This window comes from Alosa pseudoharengus, unplaced genomic scaffold (assembly GCF_046254945.1).
Source record: "Alosa pseudoharengus isolate Yale_2024_CS ecotype anadromous, Long Island Sound unplaced genomic scaffold, YU_APseudo_1.1 YU_APseudo_1.1_scf_15, whole genome shotgun sequence".
NCBI classification, from domain to species: domain Eukaryota; kingdom Metazoa; phylum Chordata; class Actinopteri; order Clupeiformes; family Clupeidae; genus Alosa; species Alosa pseudoharengus.
Window position 1 is genome coordinate 4071674 of NW_027468620.1, and position 21745 is coordinate 4093418.

General features: G+C 39.2%; 2 protein-coding genes across 2 annotated transcripts; one reads left to right on the forward strand and one right to left on the reverse strand.

Moving 5' to 3' along the window:
- Positions 1-1322: 1322 nt before the first annotated feature.
- cdhr1a (cadherin-related family member 1a) lies at positions 1323-12427 on the forward strand. The gene is made up of 17 exons (XM_076286438.1): positions 1323-1383; positions 1902-1997; positions 2310-2455; positions 2560-2610; positions 2734-2823; positions 3815-3901; positions 4492-4611; positions 4848-4991; positions 5403-5481; positions 5689-5789; positions 6243-6446; positions 7261-7413; positions 7543-7707; positions 8870-8937; positions 9908-10136; positions 10369-10623; positions 11903-12427. The coding sequence occupies exons 1-17, from the start codon at positions 1323-1325 to the stop codon at positions 12425-12427; spliced, it is 2574 nt and encodes an 857-aa protein (XP_076142553.1).
- Positions 12428-18775: 6348 nt separating this feature from the next.
- On the reverse strand, positions 18776-21101 carry lrit2 (leucine-rich repeat, immunoglobulin-like and transmembrane domains 2). Its single transcript, XM_076286439.1, has 3 exons — positions 21055-21101; positions 20033-20805; positions 18776-19569 (listed from the first exon to the last, which is right to left on the reverse strand). Exons 2-3 carry the CDS (start codon positions 20790-20792, stop codon positions 18776-18778), a joined length of 1554 nt encoding a protein of 517 aa, XP_076142554.1. The 5' UTR covers positions 20793-20805; positions 21055-21101.
- Positions 21102-21745: the final 644 nt, after the last annotated feature.

Consider the following 21745-nt stretch of genomic DNA (forward strand, 5'->3'; position numbering starts at 1 on the left):
CACCTTTTCATTTTGATTTGCAGTGTGGTTTGAATCACAGATTTCGCCTCAGAGGCTTTGACATCTGCCCTCTACGGTAAGCCCAGTCTAGTGTCAACATTGATCCTGACGATCTAGCATTACATGGTGTCGCTCTGTTATTGAAGTGCATGTACATTGATCCTGTTTTGAATAAATAAATTATTATAGTTTTGTATTGTAATCTCACGTCTCTGCCTATTATTCAGACTACCAACTTGTGTGACCCTAGTGGTAAACAGGAAATTATCAGGTTAATTTAACGGGTAGGTTCCTGGGTAACAGGGTATTAGAACCTGGTGACTGTTTATATACAAGGTAGGCTACTGTCACATTAACATGTCCATAATAGTATTATTTTTATTTAATACACAGTATATCAGGAGCAAAATAAATATTCAAGACCATGGCTGAGTTTTTCCACCTTGAAACTATAATTATCCAACAGTCTCAAAAAGCCTGGCTATGTCACAAACCTAAAGAACCAATACCGACAACTTGTAGCCAATGTCTTAGTGTCTGAGAGTGTATCATCAGAGGAGATGCTGACAAGTTCTGTGAATACTATGAGGCCAAGGTGTAGAGATGTATCCAAGCCATTGGCAGGATTTTATTTTATGAAATACAACTCCTAAATATGTAATTTTGAGGTACAGAGATGCAATTTTAAGGGCATTTTTAAAGCAATACTAGGGATAATGTTTACTGATGCAATTTAGAAATATAGATATGTTTTTAGACAGGATGAGATCCAGGTAGGGGAAAGGACTAAAAGGTAAAAAAAAGTATAAATTGGTAACCCTGTACTTCTTACTAATGCAATGCACAAGTGTTGTCATCAGATAAAGATTTAAGCAAGATGAAATCCAGGTAGAGAAAAGGTCTAAAAGATAAGAAAAGAGTATACTGACAACATGAGGTTGGACAAAACATTTGTAGCTGCAACTACTGCTCCTGTGTTTTTGTGATTGCATTAAAGGCAATGTTTACTTGCACAACCATCACGCCACTGTTAGTATTTAATACCATTTAACTCCTACAAAGGCAAAAGTAGACCTTCTTGCATTGTTGGTAACCTCTCATTTGTGCTTTTGCTCCACCAAAATGGAAACAAAGATTTTTTTTCTTCAGGTAGCGACAACTGTGCTCTAAAAATGTGCAAAGGGCTAAGGCGTGTCATTGGATTAGTCGCTTAGCATATGCCTTAGCTTCCCTCTGTCCAGCATAACCACCTTCAGAGGGAAACGTGTTTAGAACTAGTTCTGGCCTCATCTAGCTTAGAATCCATGGCTTGTTTCACAAGAATGAAGAATTTGAAAAACTTTGTTACTTATCTTCTTGTTGTATTTGCACAGTTCACCTTTGGTAAGTAACATTTATTGTTTGCTGTTCTTTTATTATTTAGGTAATGAGGATTATTGATTCTTAATTTGTCGTACTTCTATGTATTTTAACTGTTGCTTGTTCAGACCTTCTCTTATTCACTTTGTTCTGTTCATTTGTGTACGAAATACATGCTGCAACAGCAAGTGAGTACATTTTGTCTTAATTTTATTGTTTAGTTTCAAATCTGTTTTAAGTGTTATTCATTATAAACAAAGTCATGTTACATCTTAAAACATGTAGTGCTGCCTAGTAAAAGTGATATTTGATGTGGCATACAGTCAAGGTACATGGTCAGTCTCAAATCAGAGGTTATTTTAGTATGCATGACGTAATACACCTGTAATCCTTGTCAGGTGGATAAAACAGAGAGGTCATAAGTAGTGCTAGGTTTCAGTATGGGGATGTCATGCTTTTGTCTTGAAACTACTGAATGTAACAAATATTTTGTGTGAAAACCTACATGTTTTGTCTATTGTTGTTATTTCTTTGATTTCCAGCACAAACAGATTATGCTCCATATTTCTATGATAATGGGCCCAACAGTAACAGTGGTAATCTGGCACTGTTCAGCCTCTCAGAAGATACACCAGTTGGTAAGATTTCTCCAAACATTATTTAAAACCTGAGATAAATAGACCTGAAAAATAACCAAAATGAACATTTGATTTGCGAAAAACAGTTGGGATCACGCTAAGGAACTCATTAAAAGGTGTAATCTAGCTGACGTCAGTGCAGATGTCCACACCTCCATGCCTTGATCATGATTTGTAAAACAATGACTATTATATTGTGTTCTACAAGAGAATATTAACTGTGTTAACTGTGTTTAGGAATGTCAAGTGTACATTAAAACATCTCAAAATATAGCACACATCACACTATTTTCTGCACTTTTCTCATTTCAGGAACACAAATATATATTTTAAATGGAACAGACCCAGAAGGCCAATCAGTTACATATGGACTGACCTTTGAACCAGGATCCAAGGAATATTTTAAAGTTGATTCCAAATCTGGAACAGTTACCCTTATTGAGGAGATTGACAGAGAGGTTAGCCATTAAATAATTCATATTCATATTGGTGGCATTTAATATTATATTTCTATCAATGTCATTGTGCATTAAATCAATATATATACGTATTTTATCAACAGGTGCAAGATGAGATTGAAGTATTTGTTAGTATAACAGATGGCCGTAATAAAGTAAGTAATAGCGCTAGAATTAGAAATGTCGTTTTGTGGCACATTGTTTATGTTTAGGAAATGTATTGTGGCACAGTGTTTATGTTTAGGAAATATATTTTGCTTTTTCTCCTCTTTCTTGAGGTAACTGAGAAGGTACAGGTGTTTGTGATGGATGTTAATGATGAGAAACCACAGTTTCAGAACATGCCTGCAATTGTGGATGTCTTAGAGGTGAGCCATATTTGTATCTGGCAAATACAGAGTTCTGCTCATACGTTTATGAACCCATGTTAAAGTTGACTAAAAAGAGGAATAAAAAAATAATCTTTTGGAAATTGATCTTAATACCTTAATTAAACCATTGGCATGGTTTTATTTCAGTTAGCCTAATAGCTGGTTTGATTTGCATTGAGAGATGATCTTATGGAAAGTAGCCCATGCCAGTCTCTAGGTATGGTGAAGGATGCTGTATGTGATGACGTTGGGTTATTTTAATTCCAAAGGCCAAGGGAAATTGATCAGGATGCAGAGTAAGTGAGGATAGGAGCAAGCTTCACTCAATGTGTCTACTTTTAAACTTTAAGAGTGCTGGCCTGGATAGTTACATAAAGTAAAGTAGGAAAGATGCCACACTATGCATATATACACTTTTATTTGCACATACGCGTTTCGGCGTGTGCCTTGTGTAAAAGTGTATATATGCATAGTGCTGCCTCTCTCCTACTTTACTTCAGGATGCAGAGTACCCTGTATCCATGAAATAACTGGCCTTTAAAAATAAAAATCTGCCTGCCTCTATGGGAATTTAACATAGGGGTGTGTATACTTATGCCACCTGTATTTTAAGGAAGAACATTTATTTATTTGCAATACATTATTCATTCACAAAGAAAATGGGTGTCCTTAAAGGTTGGATTTTCCTAATTTTAATAAGGCATTAAGATCAATTTCCAAAATATGATTTTTAATTCCTCTTTTTAGTCAACTTTAGCATGGGTTCATAAACTTATGAGCACAACTGTACATGTTTATAGTCTTAACTGCTGGTAGTGTGTGTAAAATTCAGAATATACAATGCATAATGTTGATGTATTATATACACATAGTAAAACACATGGCAATTTACAAATGTGATATGCACTGATCTTTTTTAATCATATTAAAATAAGAAGTATTTTTATATAAGGAACATATAATTGCTACTAAACGCTTTTACTGACAGAGTACCGCATCTGGCAGCAGTATCTTCAAAGTGGAGGCTGTAGATAAGGACACTGGTTCAGGTGGTTCCCTCGACTACTTTCTCCAGGTAATGCTCTACAGCACTACAGCACTACAACTGCAGACTTCCAGTCACCCATATCTTCATAGGAATCCTGCCAAAGTAGTGATATGAATATTTTTCCTGCTTTTAATGACTGTCCCTGACAGAAAATCTGTATAAAGATGGGGGATTGAGAGGTCAGGCTGGTCATAACAAAAGTAATAATACTGTATAAGCACATTTGATGTGAGATGAAAAGTGCCGTCCTCTATACAGCCAAGGATTAAATTACAATTACATTTCTGTAAGGTACTGACAGATTAGAGAACAGCTTTGCACCATTTGGCAATGGTGGGGTATGTTATATTGCAGTTTATGCATGTTGGCTATTATAGACTCGAAACAGCTGGGAATGAGTGACACTGTAGTACACAACATCTGGGCCAAAGAGATTTTACCTGCCCATTTAGAGTGTGGCCACTCCTGACCGACACAGATGCTACAGACATGGGTCCTAGTCATGGTCCTCTAATGCGGCTAGGTGAGCCAGATGGGCACTTGGCTGCTTTTACCGTCCATGTGAAAAAAATGATTATATAAAGCATTTCAAACCTGTCTGTGCTTTTCTTACTTAGAGCCTGGACAAAAATGAAAAATTTGGAATAGACCGGCACAGTGGAGTGCTTCGCATTAAGCAGGGAGAGACTCTGGACTTTGAGAAGTCCACAACACATTTCGTCACTGTGGTAGCAAAGGTGAGATGGGTGATGTAGCGCTGGTGTTTGTAATAGCATCCCCATTTAGCCACATGCACATTTGGATCAGTGACACATTTTAAGAGTAATTAAAGACACATTGAAGATGTGGTGTCATTCAAGACAATACATATCCCCCACTCTTTCTGCATGAATCCATGTATTTGTCTATCGGTTGACATATCTATATGTTTGTCTGTCTTTCCATTTATCTATTCATGTATTTGTGGTATCAGGATGGAGGTGGACATTATAAAGGAAAGCACCAAGTCCTTTCGGCATCTGCTACTTTGACAATCAATGTTGTGGACACTCAGGATACACCTCCTATCTTTATCGGCATCCCATATTTTGGATATGTTTATGAAGTTTCATCACCAGTGAGTTTCACATTAGTTCCACCATTGTTATTGTACATTGATTTTGACAGTCTGCTGTGCTTGTCAATACTCATGTGTGGTTTGAAATATTATATATATGAAGACTGTTCCAAAACGCCAAATCTCCATTTTTAAAAACATTAATAAGTCATGTTATATAATTGTCTCAAGTAATATCAAGAATTTTGCAGTTGTGTTGTTTTGATTGAGTGAAGATGAATCAATTAGCAATAACCCTATTACATTTCTACTTAAATTACCTGGAGAACAACATAAAATGATTCATGAAAATTCATGAAAATAGAGATAGCGTTTTGGAACCAAACCCTTCATATATATATACATATACATGCTATATAATCAAATGCTCAAATGCCAATTATTTTGAAAAACTGTTTGTTTTGGTTTCAGGGCTCAGAAATCTTCACAGTTTTTGCTAAAGATGGAGATGTAGGGAACCCAAATCCTATCCATTATTCCATTCATTCCGGTAAGCAGCCACCAAACTGCAACTTACAGACATAATTACTTTATAAACTACAAACTACACTTTATTGTATAAACAGAACATATAATAAGAGGAAAATGATGTCAGGATTAACTAATTTTGGCACTGACATGTAAACTTCTAGATTTTTAAGTTACTCATAATAGATGCACAAATTGTATATCAAATCATGCCTTTGGACACACCCAGGTGCAGATGGGGTGTTTGTCATCAATAAGACCAGTGGCTGCATCACCCTGCGTGCCTACCCTGCCCATCTAAGGAAGGAAATGTTTCATATTAAAGTAAAGGTGAGCCTTCTTGCCACTCCACACCTTCACCAAAGCTGCTCCACCAGTGCTTGCTGTGTGCTATATTCATCTGCCACCATGTTGTTGTTGTTTGGCACTCCTTACCTCCTGCACCCCACTTGTGACCAGGCTAACTATAATCCAATAGAAAAAAGGCATAAGCCAATTAGCTATCAAAGGTGAACCTAAACATGCTGTAGGCTACGTCAGTCCCCTTGGCATGTCAGGTCTGTAGGTTTAATGAGGAATGCCAGATGATACACATTTCGGGATGGTTAATGGATGAGGTTTGAAAGGTGGATAGAAATATTTAGCCAATATGCAAGTGCTGTGGCCTGTGGGTCATTCATTTGGCTATGCTGTGTGCCACACATCCTAAAACTGTGAAGCTTAATCATGTTTGTAATCAAATGACTTTTCTCTGTTGCCCTCATGGCACCATTATTTGCCCAGGCTTCAGAGGTGGGACCAGATGGAAGCCTAATGGACTATGCCATCACCACAGTAACCATACGAGTAGTGGACCTGAACAACCACCCTCCCACCTTTTACGGAGAAAATGGACCTCAGAACATGTTCGAGCTTACAATGTACGAGCACCCCCCAGAAGGAGAAATCTTGAGGGGACTGAAGATCTCTGTCAATGACTCTGATCAGGTGGAGTACATTGTTTGTGTTTGGGTTGTCAGAGGGTGTGTTCAAAAATAAAATACAATTCATCATCATTTTAGTTGTTTAAATCAGCTCTTTTTAAATCGCCCCCCTTAGAATTATATGCATAACGGGAGCATTAACATTGTTCATTTCACTTAACATTGACTGAAAGTCTGTTTTATGTTATAATACTATCATGCATACAGTGTAATGAGGTTTATCCTTCAGCTTAGTCTCTTCATGATGTTTACACTCCATGAGGATGGACTCTCCATTCATGATGAAAGTGCTCTTTTGGATGTTACATAAAAAGGCTGAATAAACCCAAACAAGCAGGTGTTCCATTTCCCAGATTTTGTCATATTATGTAAGGCGTTTTTATCAGTAAGCACCTGCTTTTGTAAAATGTCCAAAATAATCTGACAAATACATCCCAAAATAGATCAAGTTTGGAGACATAGTGTGTTATTGTCAGCATTTCTAGAGATACTACGCAAATGGAGGAATGTCCAATTGATTAAAAATGAAATTAGGAATCGTTAAGCTCTTTGCACACCCAGTGTGAATCCCAGCAATGCTAATCTATTTTTTTCCTTCCTCTGAGTCATCATGGTATTTCCCTTGTCTCTGTTTATCACTCTCTAAGGACAGAGGCCTCATGTAATGTGCCACTTGCTGTTTTAAAATCATTGAAAAGTGAAAACAAAAAAAATGTAGCTTGTGGGCTAACATACTTGTGCATCAGACATAAACATTTGAGTGTAGACTTTGTCACAATCAGGCAAATCAAATGTTAATCTTAATCCATGTTTTGCAGGGTGCTAATGCAAAGTTTAACCTGCGGCTAGTTGGGCCTGGAAGGATGTTACGAGTTGTCCCTCAGACTGTGCTCAATGAGGCTCAGGTCACCATCTTAGTGGAGGATTCTACAGCCATAGACTACGAGAGATCACAATTTCTTACATTCAAGGTAACCACATCAGTATGCACTTCAGACAAAACAATGTTTTCTGGAGCCTATTTTTTTCCAATATCCAGCAACAGTGTCATGGTGGAAAGAAAAACATTGAAATGAATCAGAAATGCTGTTGTGTTTTAGTTGCTTGCAGTGGAGATTGACACACCGGAGCGATTCAGCGCAACGGCAGACGTAGTGATTCACCTACTGGACACCAACGACAATGCCCCTAAATTCTCTTCAGAGTACTATATTGCTCGAATCCCTGAAAACTCCCCAGGAGGATCCAATGTTGTCACCGTTACAGTAAGTGGCTGCCTGATTTTCAGAAGATTTAGAACCAGAAGTAAACCCAGAAATCAAACCAAAGTGTATATTTGACAAGAATATGTTTTGTTTAAGTCCCCTGTTCTCTGCATAGAAAACAGTTACCATTAAGTGATCAGTCACTAAGTTACCTACAGTATTGCTGTTGAGAAGATGAGCATTTGAGTGATGAGATATGTCTTTAGCATTTGTCATAACATGCTCCTTCTAATCTATAGTTTACTCAGAAATCACATCCAAAATACTGATCAGAACATGAGGAAAATAATGTGCTGGTTGTGTGCTGTGTACCTGCCCAAGACAGACCAAACAAAACAAATCATAAAATTGACAGGGACAAACTGGCTGAGTGTTATGAAATGCAAGATAAATCCCCAAGTTATGAAGAGGCATGTGTGTTTGGGTAGCAGCTCTTTTCCCGTAATGTCCAGGCTGAAATTTAGATGGAAAAAATGGAAAATGACCCAAGCCATGCAAACATCCTGCCTCATCCCTTCCCTGAACTTAGACTGCCTATGCAGATCCCTGGTTGTTGACAATCATCTGTAGGGGTACTCTTAAGCCAAGGCCTTTAGAGAAAGCAGTGCTGTTTCAAGACAGTGTTCTTTATTGTTGTACTCACATCTAGGCCTTATTATTTGTAATGTCAGTCTTATAATGTAATAAGGCACACTATGCAGGTTTTTTTAGCTTAATATGCAAGTTTTTTAGCTTAATGTACCTTCATTTACCAGCTTCAGAGTCATTGGAATGGTTATATGACTTTTTTCGGGTTGAATGGTAGCTTCCCCCTAGCGCCTGTGAGCGGAAAAAACACCCTTGCAACTGTGGGCCGGCGGGCCGACGGCCTCAGTGTCAGGAAGTATAACGAGTGTAACGAATTGTTTTACTGCATTCCAATACACATACTGTACACGCGGCACGCCAGACACCGGCTAGAAAAAGGTAGCGATGGAGTTTCTCAGACTTTCATAATGACAGAGCAAGCTAAAAATAAGCAAAAACCAAAAAAAAACAGTAAGGAAATTGCCAATACTGCATAGTTTACCTTTAAGTGTATGGTTGCTTCATAGAAGTGTTTTGATACTGTATTGTGGACTAAAAGGCATGTTCTCTTCTGATCGTCCGTTTATCTATGCAGGCTACAGATCCAGATTCAGGACTGTGGGGTGAAGTCAAGTATTCCATATATGGTGCTGGATCAGACTTGTAAGTAAATTCTGAGTAGTTCTGGCATTACAGTCACACCACTTACACCACTTTATCTGCCTCTCTCTCTCTCTCTCTCACACACACACACACACACACACACACACACACACACACACACACACACACACACACACACACACACACGCACACACATTTTCATTTTATTACTGTTTCCTTTCATATTTTCCCTTGATACACAAGCTTTACATGAGATCCTACCAGAAAGCTTGGCCTTTGTGGACTCAAACTGTATTTATATTCTATTGAGTTTTTATTACAGCTCAACCTGCAGATACAAATAACTGAAATGTTTTCATCATTAGTCACCTCCATCTCAAATATGGATTTTCACTGATGTAGAGACACTTAGCCTAAAAGCAGATTCAACCTAATGCTCAACTATGAAATGAAACATAAACTTGACAGGGGGATCCTTTAACATCTATGAGCGATATTCATTGTGACAAATCAGACCAGATATATTAAAATCTAGCATACATGATGATTACTGGCAGAGATTCCCTTGAATAGACTCTGAAGTCCAGCAGGCAAAACAAATCTGTGTGAGCGACTCACAGGCGTCGTGCTTGTGACAATTAACGACCTTACGGGAGGCAAGGGTAAACACATGCAATTGTTTCTCCACAAAATGCTAAGACAAGACAGGCAGCGTCCTGTGTCTCCATCTACTTTAATGCCCTAATGGGATTGGGGAAGAAAATAGAATGTTCCAGTGAGCCAGTGACACCTGTTACCTTGCAATGTGACAGTTGCCTTTACAGTAAGGCGATTCTACACAGTTCTGAGACTAGTCCCATAAATCATATATAAACCTAGAAAACGAACAAACAACATATGTGCAAGATAACGACCATGACTAGAAATGAAATACAGTTATTTGTCATTAATTTGTCTCATTAAAAAAACACCATCTCTTGTTCTCACTTTTATCTCTTTACTTTTCAAGGTTCCTAATTCAGTCACAGTCAGGAATCATTTATACTCAACCTTGGGCTAGCCTGGATGCTGAAATCAAGTCCAAGTACAACTTCTATGTAAAAGCTGAGGACACAGAAGGAAAGTACAGTTTGGCTGAGGTCTTTGTAACAATTCTTGACCTCAATGACCACTCACCTGAATTCAACAACAACTTTTTGGAGACAACTATGATCATTGGAGCACCAGTCAAAATAGAGGTCAGTTGACAGTCACCATGCAATCCCAAACCTTTCACAATACAAGATGTACAGTATATCTACATTTGAGTGTGTGTCTGTCTGTGTGTGTGTGTGTGTGTGTGTGTGTGTGTGTGTGTGTGTGTGTGTGTGTGTGTGTGTGTGTGTGTGTGTGTGTGTGTGTGTGTGTGTGTGTGTGTGTGTGTGTGTGTGTGTGTGTGTGTTCATGCATATATATATCTGTTTTGTTCAGGCGATTGATGAAGATGCGGAAGAGCCCAATAACGTCATTGAGTACTCCATCATGAAAACTGAGCCAGACAACATCTTTGACATTAATTCTGACACAGGCGAGATCATGCTGAAGTCTTACATCAAGTCCATGGACATTGTTCAAAACATAACCAACCAGAAAGAATGCACATGGTCTGTGGTGGTCCAGGCAAGAGACAGAGGATCGCCCTCCTTCAGCACCACCACTGTGGTGAAGATTGACATCACAGAGGCAGTAAGGCTCACAGACATTATCAACATTACCTTTCAATTAATTAGTATATTGGGCAATTTTATTTTTTGAAAACAGTATTCATTCAAGGGAGGAAATATTCATGGAACTAAGTATTGATGACGGTATATTACTAAATTAGATATCATTAAACATTCTACATTGTCAAGCTTTTTTCAACAGAATAGTCTCTTTTGAATAGGATATGCGTATCTATTGAAGCAGTGTTTTTATCAGAAGTTTTCATATAATACTCTCCAAATGGTTCCTTCATTTTCTAATGCTTTTAGTACATATAGACTTTTCCGATGATGTCTTAGGTTATCTAATGAGTGTGGTTACATTTATATTTAAGTTGTATCATTGTTGTATCATTTTCAGATCAAATCCAGAGTAATAACATACTTCCTGAGCCTCAAGAGACGGCCATGGACTGTTTTCAACATATGCTTGAGCACTGTTTCCTTGGCCATTGCTTTCACAGTGTTCATTTCCACCATTACTTACTGCAAATCTATAAAAAAAATGCGGGTCCAACCCCAGGGCAAGATCAGAAGGATTGTTCGGAGGCCCTGACCATGACACACCCTCACAACCTTTTGTTTTTCAACTCGTATCACTATACAGAACTCACTCTCATCAATGTTGTGATACAACAACATTATGTCTGTAAAAGAGTACAGGAGCACAATCAGAACAAATGCATGTGAAACTAGAAGAGCACTCAATTGGCGCAGACCTCCGCCAAGTCCAAATGTCCTGTCTGGTCATATTAAAGAAAGTTAGAAGTCCTGGATCCACCTCTTGATCCACTGTAAAATTGGGTTATTCTTTCGCCCATGCTCCCTACCACCACAAAGTTTATGAAATTCAAGGTAGTTGTTGACAGACAGACAGACAGACAGACAGACAGACAGACAGACAGACAAATTAATATAGCCTCTTAGGTGGAAGTGAATTGATAAGTTCACATTGAAATATGTGGCTATTTTAAAATCATTTGTCCATAGGCAGGAGTAGTTTGATTTTGTACACATAGTGTTTGTGTGGATTGTTATGGTCATGATAGTGGGCCTCGCACTCAACCCTTCTGATCTTGTCTTATCATGGAATCAGGCTCTGTAATATTTAATATCACATCGTAATGACGAATTCAGTCACTGTGCTGCCTTGGAACCTCTGGTCATTAATAGTTGATCTCTTTCTTGCAATTCCTCTGTGTCTTACACAAATAAGCCGCTCCAGTCCCATGGACTTGATTTCTCTTTGTGCTCTTTTACAGACTCAACTCAATGGACCATTCGCGTCCTTTTTAATGCAAAGTAGGGACAATCCCATCAAAATCCTTGGTATGATTGCCTGTGTCATTTGTAGTATGCTCGTAGCCACAGTCCTGGTCTCTACTGTTACGTTTGTGCGCAACAAAAAGTCCAACAAGATCTTGCCCAGCCGCCGCATCATCCGGAGAAGGCCAAAGCACAGACAGTGGGCATTTAAAGGGCCCGCAGAGCAGGGACGGAAAGAGGAGCCTGAAAATGGAGAGAACATTAACTATAACAACAATGTCAACACAAACTGTCACAACTACCCACCCCCTCCCATGCCTCCCCCAGCCCTCCCTCCTCCACCCCCATGCTTCCCTTGGGCAGGTGAGCGCCAATGGGCCGGCCCCCCAGTAAGCTACAGTACTGTGGTGCTAAAGCCCTGCAAAAGGCCCATTAAGACGAAAGAAAATCACGTGAACGCGGCACTGGTCTCTGAGCTGAAGATGCGATTTGAACAGAGAAGGATGGCCAGCCAATACTGACTCTTACTATTGCTATGAGTGTGCAGCTGTGGAGTGGATGTTGCTAGATGCCCCCTGCAGAGGCAGTGGCCCAGGTGTGTGAGTCCGTGATGATGATCATCCCCAAAGGACAGCGGAGAGCAGCCTGAGGGACAGCAGGCCATAGGGTTTCAGCCATGACCACTACACCCATGTTTCTTACACAGGATGTCCAGAGTGTCTGGACTGAATCAGGTCAGAAGGAGAACTTTGTGTTGCTGGTAGGCCCCTCTAGAAACGAATATGGATATTCATGCAATATAAAGCTGCATTACAAATGATTCACATTTATTTATACAAATTCAATCAGAATGAAGAGATCACTGTTGTATTTCTCTGTGATACTATAAAAACCATTTGATGTACCAATGTTATATGCTATGTGCTGAATGAGTGTTTGTCTGTGTTTAAAATGGTCTGTCCGTAGAGTGGATCATTAATAATACAGTGGATCTCAGAAATACCGGTTTACAGTATGTCAGTGTGACGACTTTATGCTATGCCAAATCTCATAATGATGTTTTTTTTCTCTCTCCAAAGGGTACAGTATTTCATAAATGTCCAAAGATTGTAACTTTCCATGGGCATAAGGGTTTTCAATAAAAAATCAGTATTCAGAAAGTTGCAGTGCCGTGTGTGTGTTTTACAGAAATGTGAAATACATGTGAAATGTCATGTGAAATGTCCCATATGACAGTGTGGTAAAATACTGTGTGTAAGAGTAAGGTGACATGCATACAGTATGTGTTAACCACAGAGAACCTAATTCAATAACAACTAGCAACTTAATCACAAAGTGTTATTAGCTAATGATTTTTTTGTTAATTCAGATGCACCGACTGTACTTTCTAAATTTCACCAGTTCATCCATGGGAGTGCTTGATAATGAGTTCTGATGATAAGTATGTTTTTGGTTGGTAGCTGGTCCTGGGATGCCAATAGCTGGTAATGTAAAAGAGGCGATGTGTGCTTAGAGCTACTGCCAAAATGGAGGAAAGTAGGGAGGCCTTACCCTGATGGAGTATGTGGCATAGTGGACAAGTAGGGTTCAAATCTTCTTGAAGCAGACGTGAGTACCAATGAATCTAAAACCAACCTAAGGGGCATGCTCCTACCCGTGACAACAACATTACAAAGTTTTTAATTCACATTGGCAATGTTAGAGACTCCATTCTCTTTATTGTAAGACAGTGTGGTATTGAAATTTGTTTGAAGACACTATTTGGAACCACCTATCTGATTTGTCTATATCATGTAATGCCTATTTGTGTTTCTATAAGCTTTCAGTTAAAAATAATGATCCCTGGATAAAGAATGACTGATATAAAGATTTATGGGAATGTTCAATTTGAGAGATTACATAACAGAGGACTATTAAAAGTCCATCAACCAATAATGTGCATTAAAAATAATATCAAGAGAAACAAGCCTACAGAAAGAGGATGATAATGATAATGTAGCCCTACCAGTTCAAGTGTACAAAAGCTCACTGGGTTCAGGGCAGGACAGTCTGAGCCAGCAGCGGTCTAGAATCAGGCTCAAAGTGCCGCGCTATAATACAGACTTATCCTGTAGTACTCCCATCACCATAGGCATCGCTTAATGTTGAGTTTCCTCCCACGATATGCTTTACCTGGGGCCTCATTTATAAAGCGTTCTTACGCACAGATTTGATCTTAGACCATGTGTACGCTCAAATCCATGCCAACGCTCAGATTTATAAAAACCGTCTTTGACGTGAAAAAGTGCTTATCTCCACGTCAGGTTCAAACTTGACGTACGACCATTTCCTTGTGGTAATGCCGGGGTACTGCAAGTAATCTGAGGTCCAAGTGCGATGCATTTTCAAAATTCCAAGACCACCGATCTCATGTCTTTCTTTGCCATATGCATGATCAATATCAGAAGATTTTTAAAGACGTTTTTGGACGCAGCTTAATGTTTCATGGTTTGGCATAAAACTGCTAATGAGAACTATAGCCCACTTAAGAAAGTGAAAAGACGTACTTATTTCACAATATCTAAAAAAAACCCACCAAGACCTACGATAGAATAGCCTAATTGAAACATTCTTACAGGTGATCTAGTAGGCCTATATTTAGTGTTCTCACCAATCTAATATTGACCATCAAATGTCCAATTACCCTCATTTAGGAGAGGAAGGCATTCAAAAAGGCATTCGAACAGTTTGATAATGTTGGAGGTTATTGTGCAGTATTGGGAATATAGGATAGTATTTGATCATACAGTTTTGAATGTTAAAAGTGAATAAACGTTTTTGAGAGGTGGATAAACTGTAATAAGAGGTGGGTAGGCCTAAACTCTATTTCTGAAATTTCAGAGGTGGATAAACTGCTTTTACTCGCGTTTAGCCTCCACTACATCCTAATTTGCGCTCATAGGCCTATTCCCAGCTTCGTAACAGAAAGGTAATATTTGAATGTAAGCTATACAATGTAGGCTATAGATATTCTATATCATATATAGCCTACACAACCAAGGGACGGAAGTTATCTTCTGAAAGCAAGGCATCTTCATATTTAGTGTTGCGTCGGAGTTGCGTAAAGAGGTGCACAGCGCGCACCTGTTTGCTTTTTTTGACTGGCAGTGCCCAATATCAGATGACAGTACGTGAGTTGAATAATGTAGGCTAAAATATAAAGGTAGGCCTAAAGCAAACAATAAAGGAAAATGTTTAAGCCATTGGACATTATTGAAAGAAAACGATAGCAAAGATATGCAGAATGAATGAATAATGACCGGCGAACTAGGGTACTTTTTCAGCAAAAACATATCCTAAAAGAAACGTTAAGCCTACATGACATATCACGCTTAATTTAGTCCTCTGTTTTGTAGACTAAATCAGCATATTACCCTGGGTCATATTGGAAACATACAGTAGCCTACTGTACCATAACGTACAGGATTATGCTGTATAGGCCTAGGTCTTTCCTTCATAAGGTAGGCCTACCCAATTTTTTTTCTACAAAGTAGGCCTAAACATACTAAATGTTGATTATTCACATTACTGCAAGCAAAAGGAATGAAAGCGAGCAGAGGACAATGGACATGGATGCATACGATCTCTTTCCAGAAAGCTTTGCTGGAAAAAACATAATTAGTTAAGCTATTCGAACTGACGCGTATAGGCTAGTTAACATCAGATGGCATAGGCTAGGCCTATACAATGTTTTCAATATATAATTTTACATAGGCTACAGCTTTTAGGCCATTGATTTCATTAAAACATATGCTAATGATATTGATGAGGGGGTGTTTACAAGGCGGAGACCTAAAACCATCCGGCTGCGCACAAGTTGACGTACATTTGTGATTTATAATGGGCACATCTGGAAGGGTGGCATACGCACATTTTTTTGTGCGTACGTTCGTGTTCTCTGAATCACACGTACGATCATTTCAGAAATTATCTAAGATCAAATGAAGGATGGTTTCTACGCAACACTTTTATAAATGAGGCCCCAGGCCTTTACTTCCTCAGCTGCTGCTTGTCAGTTGGTCCTTTGGCCTTCAGTTATGTCTTTAGTAAGTGAAAAGCATGTTCATGGGTTGATGTCTGGTGACTGACTTGGCCATTGAAGAATATTCCATTGACAATTTCTTTGCCTTGAGAAACTCTTGAGCACGTTTTGCCTTCCATCTGCACTATGAAGTGTCATCCTATCAGTTTAGCAGCATTTGGCATCTGAGCATGTTGTTGATTGAGTAACATTTGTGACCTCCTTTTGTTTACACAGGTCAGATTAGGTCAGGTCAGGTGATATAATATGTAACAAATGCTAGAAATCCTTTGGAATTGGAAGTATTTCCAGAGTAGATAGATATTTCAGAATATATTTCCAGAGCAGTCTGACCTGTATAAGCAGCCTGAGTAAAGCAGAGAGGATGTTTTAAACAATGTCAAAGCCTTGCTGACAGCAATGTCTCCATGATTCCATGTCATGAACATTTTGAATTCCATTTGTAAAGTTATACAACCCTGTGTTGAGACTGCTTTTGAATCTAAAACACAAATGCCAAGAGAGGAAAAGGCACAAATGGAGAGGAATTATGGCATGTAGGAAGTGAGCGGGATTACTCGGTTTTGGAGAGAGGATTACAAAGTTGTAAAGTGCATTGATGCACCGGGATAAAAAGGAAGGCACGGAAATCAAAACATTCATACTTGTAAGCATATTTTTCAGAGATATGAAGTTAACATATTTTTGGACTGAGCTCAGTACAGTTTTAAGCAAATGCAGGACGTCAAGAGACCTACACAACATTTATACAGAATTAAAACAAACAACTGGCTTGAGTTCTGTCATATGCAATATGCCATATGTCACACATGTTCAAAAGGCATATACAATAGCATTTCTATACCCTTCTGTACAGTGACAGCTATGCAGCAAAAGTGTTCATCTGAGCCATTTGAGTGAGACCCATATTCATGAAAATGAGCAGATCACCATGATGAGTATCGGATTGGGGACAGCTCATGAGCCACTGGTGGGTTTTAATAGGGGGAGGAATTAGGCAGGGATTGCTGTTCACGTTTTACATCAAGTGAACAATGCCCTTCCTCTCCAAAGGCATTAAGCGATAGTCATCTGCTCAAGTCGCGTCACCACGGAGACCATCGGGCCACATCTGTTTTGAGCATTTCTCTCGTTCACAGCTGTGACGGAAGTAAAAACACTCTGAGCTCCACACATGCTACTTTGAGATAGATATAGGACTCAACTTTATCTCATGGACATTCTAAGTGAACAGACACGTGCATCAGCATTAAAGGGTAGACATCCCATTTCCATTTATTGTTTTTTATTTCATGTGCTTACACAATATAAATGCATATTAAACAGAATATACTGTAAAATAGAAAAATAACAAGCAGATTATGATGAATGGTTTAGTTTTGCTATAAAATGGATATTGATAGTTGTATCTTTTCAATAGTGACATATAGGCCTAGTGAATATTTACAGTATTATGCTTGTAATTACATACAGTATTGTAATTAATCGCATACTACACCCATTTTATTTGCACAGTGTGGTTCATATTACACTCAGGACTGGAGAATTAATTATTTAATTATTTATTTCATACAACTTGTATCACTGGAAAGTACATGATTATAGATGATTATCAAAAGCCATTGTCCAACCTTTCTTTTTCATCATTCCTCTGTGTGAAGTTTGGGCAGTATTTTAAACAACATTTTCAAATATATATCATAGTTGAGTTCACAACAGACTGATGTTTGTGAACCTCTTGTATTTTAAGATATAAAGATTTCAACACTTCAACACACAGATGGACAACACTTTGTAAGAAATAATATCTGGTAATAAACCCATCAGTGCCAACGCAGAGCATCTACACAAAGGATGCCCCATGTTTCAGTTTCCTTGTTCAATCAAGTCCATCATGGCTTTAATAAAAGTGTCATGTTTTGTAATGCTTAAGAAACCATAATCTCTCTGCTTTTAGCAGCTTTACTAATTATGTCATCTTCAGTTGCTGGAGTCAATAGTGAACAGGAAAAACATACTGAAATCATTAACGCACATTATGTAGGGGGGTTACACAGCAAGTCAATGAAATGTCTTTATATGTCATCAAATACCACAATCTCAGCTGGATCAAATCTGTGTAAAAGACAAGTGGGGAAGGCTTTCACAGAATTCTGAAAAGGCATGCCAACTGTCAGTAGCCTACCTGATCCGTACAGCCTGACCGATCCGTTCTACGCATAGTTGCATAGTAATGGCCAATCCAAAAAATTAAAAGAGTTGTTACATGTCACAAAATATACACCATTTTGGTTATATGTGTCCGAGTCTTTCTGTCACTGCAAACCTCCTGTCTCCTCCACACTCCCCTTTGAGACTGACCACCAGGGCTATGCCATAACACTTCACTTATTGACCATCATATTACAGTATGCGTAGAAACACCAGCAATTATGCGTGCAACGGATCGGGCAGGCGGTATGGATCTGGTAGGCTACTGACAGATTAATTTAAAAGTTTCCGTTAAATGTGAAAGTAAGGTGCAGCCTATGTTGATTCTTTTATTATCAATATGAAGGTGTCCTTTCTTTATAACTTAAACAGCATTCCTCCATGGATGCCATCTTTTGCCTAGTTTCTGTAGTGTACACACATGTCAACGGTGTGTCAACGAATATAAATAATCGTGCAAGCGTAGAACTGATCAGGTAGTGTTGTGAACAGTCGTAAAACACGTTAAGCTACTGTGCCTACGCAGAACGGATCGGGTAGTGACACCAACGTCACCTGTTCCGTACTTTACACTGTGCTAATAGACCTCAGCTGAGGGACTCTGGTCATCATTAGCAGCGTCAGATCTCCTCCGGGGCTTCCTCTCCTCGCTGGAGTCCTTACAAAGGCCCTCATCGCTGGCCGCCTGGAGGCTGTCGAATGAGCCCTGTCCATCACTGGATTTGTCCAGCCCTGCCAACGACCACTTCCATTTCCTCCATGAGTTTCTGAGGCGTTTAAAGCAGTTGAATTTGATGTCTGTGGTACAGGCATACATCCCTGCAGGAACAGCCAGGACCATAGCGAGGACAATGACCACAATGTGGATCAGCTTCTCCCTCTGCTCCATCTCACTGATGTCATTTCCAGTCACAAACACAATACACTGACCAGTCCTTGGCACCTGGCTCTTAAGAGTGACACAGATCTCATACTTTGTGGCTGGCAGCAAGTCTGAAACTGAGTAGCTGTTGATGCCTGGTCCGATATAGATCATGTCCTTTTTGGCACTGTCAAATTGCCCAAAATGGATAGTGAACCAGGTCTCAGCAGGATTTTCTAAGACTGCATACCATTCAATAGTGATGCCATACACTGTTTGCTTGGCGATACGGATGTCAATATACACATTCTCATCCACTGCTGCGGCAGGGAACCCAGAGGAAAGTGGTGGGGTGCTGGCAGGTGTCTTCACATCCACCAGGATGCTAACTGAGGAGTTTCCAATAAAATTGTTAGCAGTGCAGGTGTATACCCCCCGATCAGCCAGCTGAAAAGATGGGATTGCTAGCTGTGATTTCATGGTGTCGTCATCCATCTGAGAGAGGGACTCTATGGAAATCAATACAACAGTGACACAGATAGTCAACACTGAACATTTGAGTACACTTCAAAATCGGATCACATGTCTAGTTTACTTGGTTCACTGACAACAAGTGACAACAAAAATTGGCTTAGACTTAGGGGTTAAGATAAGGCAGGTAGGGTGTTAATTATGGTAAGGGCTAGGACTGAGGTTTGTGTACACACAGTGATCTGCTTAGGGTCAGCTCAAGGTTAGAATCAGCTGACAGTTGAGCGTTAAGATCTGATGACTTAAATTAAGATATCCAACAAAAACATGTCCCAACATTACACAATAAATCACTATGGTGGTCATTTGATGCATTTGTCATAATTTGTAATTAGGGATTCCATTTTTACTTCTATTCATATAGATTAATTATGTATTTAATTATCTCCAGGATGTATCAAGCTACACGAGATAATGTCATGAAACCAGACTTAACCTTACCATTAAATCCTCTTAATATCTTGAGACCATATGTCCACCAAACAGTAGGCTCTGGTCTAGCCATAGCATAGCATGTGAGAGTAACACTCCCGCCCGCTGGGAGACTGATGTTGGTAACAGATGTTGTGGCCACTGGCTTCATACAGGTCTTCAATTCCATCTCATGAAAAAAATGACCGGCTCGCTGCTGTGGGCCAGCACATGACAAGTAAGAGTTCATCAAAATGATTGGAGGGCTGATTGCTCTGACAAACTCCACGAAGCCCTTCAGGCGGCAGTCACAGAGCCACGGGTTGTCGTGCAGTGCCAGGACAACATTGGCCACTTGTTCTCCATTTTCCTCTACCTTGTGGTAAAGCGGCCAATTTAAGAAGACATCTTTAGATATGACTGTAAGCTGATTGAAGGATAAGTCTAAGTAGGTCAGACTTGGTAAATATTTCAGAGCGTGTTCTGGGAGAACATCTAAACGATTGTGTTTCAAGTCTAAAATTTTCAGAGCAGGCGTGTCTTCAAAAGCTGTCCATGGTACTGACCGTAGTTTGTTCCCTTGTAACCTTAATTCTGTCAAATTTCTCAATCCCTCCCAGCTCTTCAGGTGAATAATATTGACTTCATTAAAATTCAGCCAAAGGTGTTCCAAAGCATGTAATCTAGAGAAGGTTGCCCGAGGTATTTCCGCGAAGTGTGCATTCTCAATCCTTATCTTCGTAAAATCTTGGGGAATAGTTTCAGGGATTCCGTCTAAAGAAGTGTCCATACACAGCAGTGACCTACAACAAAGAGCCGCTTTTAGTTTGATCACTGGACAGTTGTTTAATGACTCAATAAATGTCAAGGGCAAGCTTAATGCTACTCAGTATGCTGGATTTCTTCCACTTTTTCACAGTTTGTATGTAGCCTTTGCCTACATTATTCTTTGACAATTTTCTAAGAAGAGTTATCTTGAGTTAACTGTGACACAAGAGTAGGTCAAACTCACCCAGACGGTTTGCACTTAAATAACCTGAAGAAAGACTTACCTACCATGGCGGTCAGTTGTACACGTACATCCATTTAAACACTGTGAATTAATCTGACAAAAGTGAAGAAGTATCACACCTACAGCAAATACTGCACTAAAGTTATCCATAACTTGCAGTCACGACCGTACCGGCTCCAAGCAGGACATGTCTACAGGTAGCCTACGATCACATTAATCCCATAAGCCAACGGAAATCCTTGACGTAGCCTACTTTGTAGGCTTTGGACAATACTGTCCAACTGTGTGGCAGAACATGAAACAGCTGTTTATTCACATATTAGTCCTAATATGGCATTGATACCATCCATCATCCATACATTTTTAGTATCATTGGTATTGCTTCTTTCAAATGGTTTATTTAGTTTGGTAAATGAGCTTTAGTTAAAGATAGCCTACCCATTGTGGCTGTTAAAACAGACCTAGATGACACAAAATGCACGATAACTGTGGACGTCTGAGCATGTCTGCATATGATAGTTCATTTCTTAGTCTGGTTTGGGTGAGTTATGTAGTTATGTAGTTCTAGTTATTTTATATAACCAGAAAACCTATCAGGAGAGACAATTTCAGCATACCTTCAAACAGGAAACTAAATGTATACCATGTGTAATAAGAAGCCATATGTAAATGCAGTCTTAAGGGTTAGGACCTATAGATTTTAAGTCTAGATGAATTTTCATGTGTCAACT